General features: G+C 54.1%; 1 protein-coding gene across 3 annotated transcripts; it reads right to left on the minus strand.

The window, feature by feature from the left end:
* Nucleotides 1-1,532: 1,532 nt before the first annotated feature.
* On the minus strand, nucleotides 1,533-4,146 carry SPN (sialophorin). Of its 3 annotated transcripts, XM_033218103.1 has the most exons (3): nucleotides 3,762-3,895; nucleotides 2,856-3,397; nucleotides 1,533-2,801 (listed from the first exon to the last, which is right to left on the minus strand). In XM_033218103.1, the coding sequence occupies exons 2-3, from the start codon at nucleotides 3,354-3,356 to the stop codon at nucleotides 2,139-2,141; spliced, it is 1,164 nt and encodes a 387-aa protein (XP_033073994.1). In that variant the 5' UTR covers nucleotides 3,357-3,397; nucleotides 3,762-3,895; the 3' UTR covers nucleotides 1,533-2,138. The 3 variants fall into 3 exon arrangements, with proteins under 3 accessions (XP_033073994.1, XP_033073992.1, XP_033073993.1); XM_033218101.1 differs by having other exon boundaries at nucleotides 1,533-3,397; XM_033218102.1 differs by lacking the exon at nucleotides 3,762-3,895 and adding an exon at nucleotides 3,999-4,146 and having other exon boundaries at nucleotides 1,543-3,397.
* Between the last annotated feature and the right edge of the window lie 6,335 nt (nucleotides 4,147-10,481).

The raw sequence follows: 10,481 nt of genomic DNA on the forward strand, positions 1-10,481 counted from the left end.
AGCGCCTTCCCGCCACCTCCCTCCCTCTCCTCTCCCACTGCACGAGCCCATCTCCCACCTGATCCTTTTCCCCCATCTCCTGCTCAGGCCACAGAGCAAGGCTGTCACACTCACATGCTTCCCCTGTCTTTTCTCGCAGGTCAACCTGTCTGCTCTCAGCCACTGCAACCTCTAACTCAACAACTTCCTCTTTGAAAATTTCCTCTTTGCCCTCGGGAAATACCAACTGCCCTGGCCCATGTGTGCTCCCGGGCTGTAGGCTGGGCTGGTCTCAAAGGCAGCACCATTGGGTCCTCACCTCTCCACCCAGGCCTCACAGGGGAAGTCCCTGGCTCTGGGCCCACCCCCTTCACTCACTCTCACTGGTTCCTCTTGGAGGATAGAAGGGGCTCAGCCCCTGGGATGGAAGAGGAGACACAGACAAACTAAACCTGGAAACGTGCAGGGGGGAAGCGCCAGCAAGACCAGTCCCCGCGACCAGGGCAGACCCCTCGCCCCCTGCCTCTGTTCACGCGTGCACGTGTGTGTGTGTGTGTGAGAGAGAGAGAGAGAGAGCACATGCATGTGTACTGCAGAAAGGGAGACTTCAAGGAAGGGATTACCGTGATTGAGCTGAAGAACTCACATTTGGGTCACACATACAATCTTTCTAGGAAGCCTGGCTTCCTTTTTCTTTTCTTTTTTGAGACAGGGTCTCGCTCTGTTGCCCAGGCTGGAGTGCAGTGGTGCAATCACAGCTCACTTCAGACTCAAACTCCTGGGCTCAAGCGATCCTCCTGCCTCAGCTTTCCAAAGTGCTGGGATTAAAAGCACCAGCCACTGTGGTCACCCTGGCATGCTGTATGGGGCTATAGACAGAGTTAGATTTTCTGTTATGTCTACCCCATCAGAGCAAAGATGACACACATATTCTCAGCAGTCCTTGTGCCCCCATGCTCAGGGCGACCCTTTTCAGTCTCTGCACCACTTCCCACTCCCACACTGTCTGTACCCGCCACTACCCCTCCCAAGCATCGCCAAATCCTCAGCTCTTGCACACAAACCACACCCATGAGTGGACGCACGCAGGCACTGGGGTTTCTGAGAACTACACACCCAGCCAGAAACTCAGAGGAGAAACCGCAAGGCCTCTGGCTGCCTCTGTCCCTGAGTGGGGAGAGTGTGGTGGCATGGGCCAGGGCCAGCCTCGAGTCCAGGTGCCCTGGGAAAGATCACAGGCCTGCCTGAGAGCATGGGCCGGTGGCCCCACCCAGCCATGCTCCTGGCTGGCCTTGGGGACCCAGAGCTAAAGGTGGCTGCGGGCTGCCCAGGTTCCACAGCCCTTGCAGCTACCGGGCAAGGGTGCTTTACAAAGTTAATCCTAGGAGGGAGTTTGCCAGGTTCTCTTGTCCTTCTTCTTCCCAGACTCTGGTCAACCCAGGGTGGGGTCTGGGGGAAAAGGAGAATTCTCAGAGAAATCACAGGTCAGATAAATTTGGCCGATGAAGACTCAGCAGCTGTTTCTAAGAACAAGAAAGAGGGGGAAATCCTGATGGAGATAAATAGGGGTGGATGAAGAGTGTTTATTAATTCAGTCCACAGATGTTGAGAGGTGCCGGCCCTGCCCTGCCCAGGTGCTGGTTGCAGGTGCTGGGTGAGGATGTCAGCAGGAAATCCAGGGCTGAGAAGCCTGATGAGGATTCAGAGTGAAGAGGTGGGTGAGGAGGCAAGGTGTGGTGGCTCACGTCTGTAATCCCAGCACTTTGGGAGGCCGAGGCAGGTGGATCACCTGAGGTCAGGAGTTTGAGACCATCCTGGTCAACATGGTGAAACACCGTCTCTACCAAAAATACAAAAAAGCAGCTGGGCGTGGTGGCGGGCGCCTGTAATCTCAGCTACTCAGGACGCTGAGGCAGGAGAATCTCTTGAACTTAGGAGGCAGATGTTGCAGTGAGCTGAGATCATGCCATTGCACTCCAGCCTGGGCAACAAAGCGAAACTCTGTCTCAAAAAAAAAAAAAAAATAGAGAGAGAGAGATTCGGGTGAGGATCAGGATGCCAGGTGGAAACGTGGGAGTGAGGGGGCAGTGTGATGGTGAGAGGGAAGGTGCTGGAGGCTGGCTGAGATTCCGGCCTCCAGCCTTACTATTCGCCAGCACTTAAGGGGCAGCCCCATCTCCCACTTCAGGCTCATCAGGAGCGGGGGCATCCAGAGCCCCATCCTCGCTGGCCACCAGCGGCTCCTCCTCCCCTTTGAGGCTGGAGCCTGACCCAGACTTCAGCTCCTCCATCGCCAGGGAGCCCTGGCGAGACTTCCGTCTGCCAAAGAAAGTGGTGAGTGTGGGCCGCCGGCCAGACCCCTCCCTGTCGGGGACCCCAGAGCCCTTGTTGCCCCCGGACCCTCCCACGGTCACTGTCACAGCCCCCTCCTCAGGGACCTGGGCTGGCCCAGCCCAGGCGTCCACCACCCCGTTACGCTTGCCGCCTCTGCTCAACACCAGGGCCCCTGTCCGCCGTTTCTGCCGCCGGCGCCACAGCAGGAGCAGAGCCACGAGGACTATGACCGCCAGCAGGACCACAAGCACGGCCACTGGCAACATGCCTCGTGAGTTCTCATCTGAGTTCCGAAAGGGCACAGTGCTTGTGTTGGTGGAGGTTGTTGGAGTCATCATCGTGGATAGTTTTACACTAGAGACCTGGGGTCCACTGGCCCCACTGGTGGGCTCCAGAGAGCCAGTTGTCATGGTAACAAGGGGTCCAGTGGTCCCAGTGGAGGTCTCCAGAGAGCCAGCTGCTAAGGTAACAGGGGGTCCAGAGGTGCCATTGGAGGTCTCCAGAGAGATAGTTGCCGTGGTAAGAGGGGGTCCAGAGGTGCCTTTGGAGGTCTCCAGAGAGATAGTTGCCGTGGTAAGAGGGGCTTCACTGGTCCTACTGGAGGTTTCTGGAGAGTTCGTTGTCATGGTTCCACCTGTCATGGTGTGGGATCCTAGAGAGTTTGCTGTTATGGGAACAGCAGGATGACTGGTTGTATGAGGGTTTTCCTGGGGCATTGATGACATCTTGAAGGAAACATTCTGTAAGGTTGTTGGCTCAGGTAAGGGGGAACCCGTGCTGGCACCAAGGGAAGTCCCAAGAGGGGATCCCTCATTGACGGAAGCTGAGGGAGGTAGGGCTGAGGTCTGGTCCCCAGTGCTGTCGGCCGTAGGGTCACTCGTTATTGAAGCGGTGTACATCTTTGAGTAGATGCTCAGGTATTTGCTAGTAGAGACCAAAGGACCAGAAGTCTCTCCGGGCATGGGTGTCTGCACAGCTGTCGTGTCCCCCAGAGCCTCTGGGCTTACCACCAGCACCCCAAGGAGGAGGAGAAGCACGGCCATTTCCAGGCAAACAGCAGGAGCTAGGACCTACAGGTGGGCAGCTGGAGAAGCAGAACACGCGGGAGTTGCCGGAGGACCTGGCCGGGCCTCCCCTCTGCCCACTTCCCTACCAACAGCCAGGCTCAACCTGCGGTTTAACGGTTTTTTCCATCCTGGCTTTTACTGTTATCAGAAATGACAGAGGAACAGATGCTGGCAGCTCCCCCATCAGCCCCATCCCGAGGCTCCCTCCAGCCTCGTCAGCTCAGACTCCAGCAGTGGCCACCCTCTCCTGGCCTTCCCTGACCCTGTGCAGCCCAGTGGCTCCAAATCTCTTCCCATCATCACCTGTCAGAGTCTTTTCAAGCTACAGGCACATTTCCAGGCCCACTGAGGCCCCTACCCCACCAAGTCTCACCCTCTTACCGGCTCAGCTGATAAGGACGCAGCGCTGGGGCCAGGTCACTCCACCACCTCCCGAGGCTGGGGCAAGACTGGGGAGGACAGGGCCCCAAGGGGAAAGGAAGTGGGCCCTGGCTCCACCCACCCCACCCACCCCTCCATCCTGCCCCACCCGCCCTGCTCCCACAGCTACTGGGCGAAGACAGCACCATCACCTGCTCCTTCAGGGGCCAGTGGGGTGTCTGGGGGTCTGGGGCTCACCTGAGGCAGGCAGGGAAGTGTGGGATCTGGAATCTGGATTATTGGCTCTTGGCTGAGGAAGGGGATGGAAGGGGTGATGCTAGGGATGGCTGGGCTCAGAGGTGGGTGGTGGGAATGTGAGCCTGAGAACTCAAGGGTGCAGAGGAGGAGGTGGGAGGGGAGGGTGGTTTCCTTTGCATTTGTGGTCCCCAAGCTGTTAGGCCAGGAGCTGAGTGGTGCCATTTCCTGCCCTCAGAGCTCCCAGGAAGTAGCAGGGCAAGAGGAAGCCCCCGAGTCTGGCTGGGGGCCGTGAAAACCTTTGCAAGCTGGTGATCTCTTGACTCCCTCACGGGGAGCTGGGGGTCACCACAGTGGCCCCCAGTCAGGGAGGCTTGGCTAAACCAAGGTGGTTCCTACACACTGCATATGCTTGGATCTTATTTCAGCAAACTAGTAAAGATGTGGGAATCTTTTTATTTTTTATTTTATTTTATTTATTTATTTATTTTGAAGTGGAGTTTAGTGCAATGGCATGATCTTGGCTCACCGCAACCTCTGCCTCCCAGGTTCAAGCAATTCTCCTGCTTCAGCCTCCCAAGTAGCTGGGATTACAGGCATGTGCCACTGTGCCCGGCTAATTTTGTATTTTTAGTAGAGACGGGGTTTCTCCATGTTGGTCAGGCTGGTCTGGAACTCCTGACCTCAGGTGATCCACCCATCTCAGCCTCCCAAAGTGCTGGGATTACAGGCGTGAGCCACCGCGCCCGGCCAGATGCGGGACTCTATATGGAAAAGCGTCTGGAAAGATATTCACTAAGGGATTCACCTAATTGTCTTTGGATAGGTGAGAGTAGGAGGCCGAGGCATTTTCTTTGAATGGTTCCCATTTCCTGACTTTTTTCTAATTAGCAAGCTTTGACTCTTGGTTTGTGTATGTCTTTGGTTATTGTTCTTTAAAAACGAAAATCAGTCCCGGGCGTGATGATACATTATGCCTGTAGTGCCACCAAGGAGGGAGGATCCCCTAAGCCCAGGAGCCTGAAACCAGCCTGGGCACCACAGCAAAAACCCTGTCACTAAAAAAAAAATGCATATGTTTTTAAAATCAAAACTGATGGCCGGGCGTGGTGGCTCAAGCCTGTAATCCCAGCACTTTGGGAGGCCGAGACGGGCGGATCACGAGGTCAGGAGATCGAGACCATCCTGGCTAACATGGTGAAACCCCGTCTCTACTAAAAATACAAAAAACTAGCCGGGCGAGGTGGCGGGCGCCTGTAGTCCCAGCTACTTGGGAGGCTATGGCAGGAGAATGGCGTGAACCCGGGAGGCAGAGCTTGCAGTGAGCTGAGATTGCGCCACTGCACTCCAGTCTGGGCGACAGAGCGAGACTCCGCCTCAAAAATAAAATAAAATAAAATAAAATCACAACTGATTTGTATATTTTAAGAGCAACATGTGCACAATAGAAGATTCTAACAGGTCCTTGGGACTGTGCCCTTTCCACAAGCTGATGAGTTTGTCTGACCCAAAGACGTGAGACTCCAGGGTGAGAGCTGCAGGAATTAATTGCTCACACCAAGCAACAGCAGCGTGATGTTCGCGTCAGTTCCCCTTACCCCAAGTCCCACAGAGGCAACATGGAAGGGCCCAGACTGACACCGCACACATTGTGGGCCTGTACCGCAGCCATAGAGCTCTGAGCTTGAGAGATTCCCCTCCTCTAGGGCCCCTGGTAAGCCCAGTGTCCCACAGGGAGACATGTCTTCATCCCTCGGGGGTGCTCACTGCAAACACAGCACTGGGAAATGGCTTGAGTACAAAGTGTTCAGAGGCTAGGTGAGGTGGCTCATGCCTGTAATCCCAGGACTTTGGGAGGCTGAGGCAGCCTGATCACTTGAGGTCAGGAGTTCGAGACCAGCCTGGCCAACATGCTGCCTTTTCTGCACACAGTGGCTCAGAATGGTAACAGGGTGCCCATTCTGCAGAGGGGATGAGGGACGCAGGAGCAAAGGAGGGTAGGTTAGAGGGCTGCAGAATCAGGCCCAACGGACTTCCTGTCCTACCACCACTATCTTCCAGCTGCATGACCTTGAACAAGTCACATAACTTCTCCAATACCCTAGGACCACCACCTTCTTCATCAAGTGACTGCAAAGATTAAATGAGATAATGTTAAGTGCACAGAAAAGCGGTTACCAGCACAGGACTCTGGGTTCCTGTCCTACCTCTTGCACTTGGGCAAAGGCTTTAACCTCCTTATCCCTCTGTTGCTTTGTATAAAATGGGGATAATTATGGTAATACCACATAGTTTGTTTTGATGATTAAGAGTTAATACATATAAATGACTGGGCACGGTGGCCCATGCCTGTAAGCCCAGCACTTTGGGAGGCTGAGGCAGGTGGATCACCTGAGGTCAGGAGTTCGAGACCAGCTTGGTCAACATGGTGAAACCCCGTCTCTACTAAAAATTCAATAATTAGCTGGGCATGGTGGCAGGCACCTATAATCCCAGCTACTCAGGAGGCTGAGGCAGGAGAATCGCCTCAACTCAGGAGGCGGAGGTTGCAGTGAGCAGAGACTGTGCCATTGCACTCCAGCCTAAGCAACAGAGTGAGACTCCATCTCAAAAAACAAACAAACAAACAAAATGCTCAGGACCTGGCATTCTTGATACACCCAATATATCACACAAAAAGACTCCACCCCCATCACCTCCAGACAAACATTCCTGACAGTGTCTGTGTCTACACAAGCATGTATTCATCCATTTTAGTGTTTTGCACTTTTCACATTCCCCATAATAAAAATGTTTAAAACAGGCCGGGTGTGGTGGCTCATGCTGGTATTCCCTTTTTTTTTTTAGAGATGGCTTCTTGCTGTGTTGCCCAGACTGGTCTTGAACCCCTGGGCTCAAGCAATCCTCTCATCTTGGCCTCCAGAAGTCCTGGGATTACAGGCATGAGCCATTGTGCCTGGCTTCTGTAGTATTCCCAGTAAAAAATGTATAACCTGGCCGGGCGCGGTGGCTCAAGCCTGTAATCCCAGCACTTTGGGAGGCCAAGACGGGTGGATCACAAGGTCAGGAGTTCGAGACCATCCTGGCTAACACAGTGAAACCCCGTCTCTACTAAAAAATACAAAAAGCTAGCCAGGAGAGGTGGCGGGCGCCTGTAGTCCCAGCTACTCGGGACGCTGAGGCAGGAGAATGGCGTAAACCCGGGAGGCGGAGCTTGCAGTGAGCTGAGATCCAGCCACTGCACTCCAGCCCGGGCAACAGAGTGAGACTCCGTCTCAAAAAAAAAAAAAAAAAAGAAAAAAAAATGTATAACCTGCCTGGGTGCAGTGGCTCACTCCTGTAATCCCAGGACTTTGGGAGACCCAGAAGGGATCGCTTGAGTTCAGGAGTTCAAGGCTGCAGGGAGCTATGATTTCGACACTGTACTCCACCCTGGGTGACAGACTGATACCCTGTCTGTGAAAAAAAAAAAAAAGAAAGAGAGAGAAAGATCTAGAATCTGATCCCTGTTTGCCCCTTCACTGCTGCCTGCTGGCCTGACCCTCCGTCTTCCCTGGCCTGGACTGCTCTCCCTGTGTGAGATCTCATCCTCCTCCGGGCTGTTTTCCATACAGCAGCCAAAGGGACCCAGATGAAACATCTGACCCCAGCCCTCCTCTGCTTGGAACACTGAGACCATGCCCACTCCACTCAGGGTAGAAGCCAAGTCGGCCACATCCAATCTGACCCCTGCTTACCTCTCTTACCCACGTTGCTTCTGCCCCTCCACCCAAGGCCCTGCCATCCACGCCTGCCACCCGGACCTCTGATGTGTCCCTGGAGAAGGCAAGCCCAGGGCCTTTGCGCCATCTGTGGCGGCTACCCCAGGGCTCCCCATGCAGATGTTGCTTGGCTCCTTTCTCATTCTTCGCTCAAATGTCACCTTCTCAGGATGGCTTTGCCTGGCCAATCTATTTACTTACTTATTTGTTTGTTTTAGACACAGGGTCTCACTGTGTCACCTCGGCTTGAGTGCACTGGTACAATCATGGCTCACTGCAGCCTCGACCTCCTGGGCTCAAGAGATCCTCCCGCCTTGGCCTCCCAAGTAGCTGGGACTACAGGCACGTGCCACCATGCCAGTCTAACTTTTAATTTTTATTTTTTGAGATGGAGTCTCGCTCTGTCTCCCAGGCTGGAGAGCAGTGGCACAATCTCGGCTCACTGCAACCTCCGCCTCCCGAGTTCCAGCGATTCTCCCACCTCAGTCTCCCAAGTAGCTGGGATTACAGGTGCGTACCACCACACCCGGCTAATTTTTTGTATTTTTATTTTTATTTGTATTTTTGAGATGGAGTTTCACACTCTTGTTGCCCAGGTTGGAGTGCAATGGCGTGATCTCGGCTCACCACAACCTCCACCTCCTGGATTTAAGCTATTCTCCTGCCTCAGCCTCCTGAGTAGCTGGGAATACAGATGTCTACCACTAAGCCCAGCGAATTTTCTTTTTTTAGTAGAGACAGGGTTTCACCGTGTCGGCCAGGCTGGTCTTGAACTCCTGACCTCAGGTGATCTGCCCGCTTCGGCCTCCCATAGTGCTAGGATTACAAGCGTGAGCCACAGCGCCCAGCAGTATTTTGTATTTTTAGTAGAGACAGTGTTTTACCATGTGGGCCAGGCTGGTCTCGAACTCCTGAGCTCAAGTGATCCACCCTCCTAGGTCTCTCAAAGTGCTGGGATTACAGGCATGAGCCACCATGCCCGGCCTAATTTTTAAAATTTTTATACAGATGGGGTCTTGCTTTGTTGCTCAGGCTTGTTTCAAATTCCTAGGCTCAAGTAAGCCTCCCACCTCAGTCTCCCAAAGTGCTGGGATTACAGGCGTGAGCCACCGAGTCCAGCTGGCCACCCTATTTAAAATTGCACCCCCGGTGGGCGTGGTGGCTCATGCCTGTAATCCCAGCACTTTGGGAGGCTGAGGTGGGTGGATCACGAGGTCAGGAGATCAAGACCATCCTGGTTAACACGGTAAAACCCCCTCTCTACTAAAAACACAAAAAATTAGCTGGACGTGGTGGCATGCGCCTGTAATCCCAGCTACTCGGGAGGCTGAGGCAGAAGAATCGCTTGAACCTGGGAGACGGAAGTTGCAGTAAGCCAAGATTGTGCCACTGTACTCCAGCCTTAGTGACAGAGTGAGACTCCATCTCCAAAAAAAAAAAAAAAAATCGCACCTCCTCCCTCTGAACTATAACCCCCCTCCTTGCTTTCTCTCCATAGCACTTCTCGCCTTCTAATGCACCATGTAATGGACTTTCTTATTTTGCTTCTGTCACTCTCCCCACACTGGAACGCCAGCCCCATGGCCTCACGGCTGTGCATGTGTGCTTGCACGGTACCCCAGCACCCATGAAGTGCTTGGTACACAGTAGGCACTGGATGATGTTTATTGACTGAAGACTTCTCTGGTTGAGACAAGGAAGAGGGTAGCAGGCTGCAGAACTGTGGACAAAGGCAAGGAGGCCAAAGGGTGGAGGGCAGAGAGGGGAGTGATGAGGCCAGGGACGGGGAGGCTGGGTGTGCCTGGAGCTGCTGTGAAGGCCCTGCCCATCCTGCCTTGAGGTCATCAGAGGTCACCAGAGGTCACCAGAGGTTTGCCTGCTTCTCCTGAGATAATAGCTGTACCCTCCCCAGGCCCCAGTTCCCCCTTCCCTCTACAGGTTTTTTTTTTTTTTTTTTTGAGATGGAGTCTCGCTCTGTCGTCCAGGCTGGAGTGCAGTGGCTCGATCTCGGCTCACTGCAACCTCCACCTCTAGGGTTCTCAATCAATCCTCCTGCCTCAGCCTCCTGAGTAGCTGGGATTATAGGTGCCCACCACCACATCCGACTAATTTCTGTATTTTTAGTAGAGACGGGGTTTCACCATGTTGGCCAGGCTGGTCTCAAACTCCTGACCTTGTGATATGCCCACCTCAGCCTCCCAAAGTGCGTGCAGGTGTGAGTCACCGTGCCTGGCTCCCTGCAGGTCTTTGAGGGGCTGTTCCTACACCAAGGTAGACAGGAGCTGGCAGAAACCGGGCGCAGGGAAGCCACGGAAGGGGAGGGGTACCTGAGCTTGACTCCTGCCTGCATTGAGACCAGCCTGGCCAACATGGTGAAACCCCGTTTCCACAAAAAAAAAAAAAAAAAAAACTAGCTGGGTATGGTGGCACACGCCTGTAATCCCAGCTACTCAAGAGACTGAGGTAGGAGAATTGCTTGAATCCGGGGGGTGGTGGTTGCAGTGAGCCAAGGTCGTACCACTGCACTCCAGCCTGGGCAACACAGCGAGACTCTGTCTCAAAAGAAAAAAAAAAGCCAGGTGCAGTGGTATACGCCTGTGGTCCCAGCTAACTCAGGAGGCTGAAGTAGGAGGCTGGCTTGAGCCTGGGAGTTTGAGGCTGCAGTGAGCCGTGATTGTGCCACTGCACAATCTGAGCAACAGGCACAAGCCTGGGCAACAGATGG

The sequence above is a fragment of the Trachypithecus francoisi genome, unplaced genomic scaffold, assembly GCF_009764315.1.
Source record: "Trachypithecus francoisi isolate TF-2019V2 unplaced genomic scaffold, Tfra_2.0 Lachesis_group10, whole genome shotgun sequence".
NCBI classification, from domain to species: domain Eukaryota; kingdom Metazoa; phylum Chordata; class Mammalia; order Primates; family Cercopithecidae; genus Trachypithecus; species Trachypithecus francoisi.

Coding starts and splice junctions, on each gene's coding strand:
- SPN (XM_033218101.1), bottom strand. CDS start 3,356: ATGGCCGTGCTTCTCCTCCTCCTTGGGGTGCTGGTGGTAAGCCCAGAG.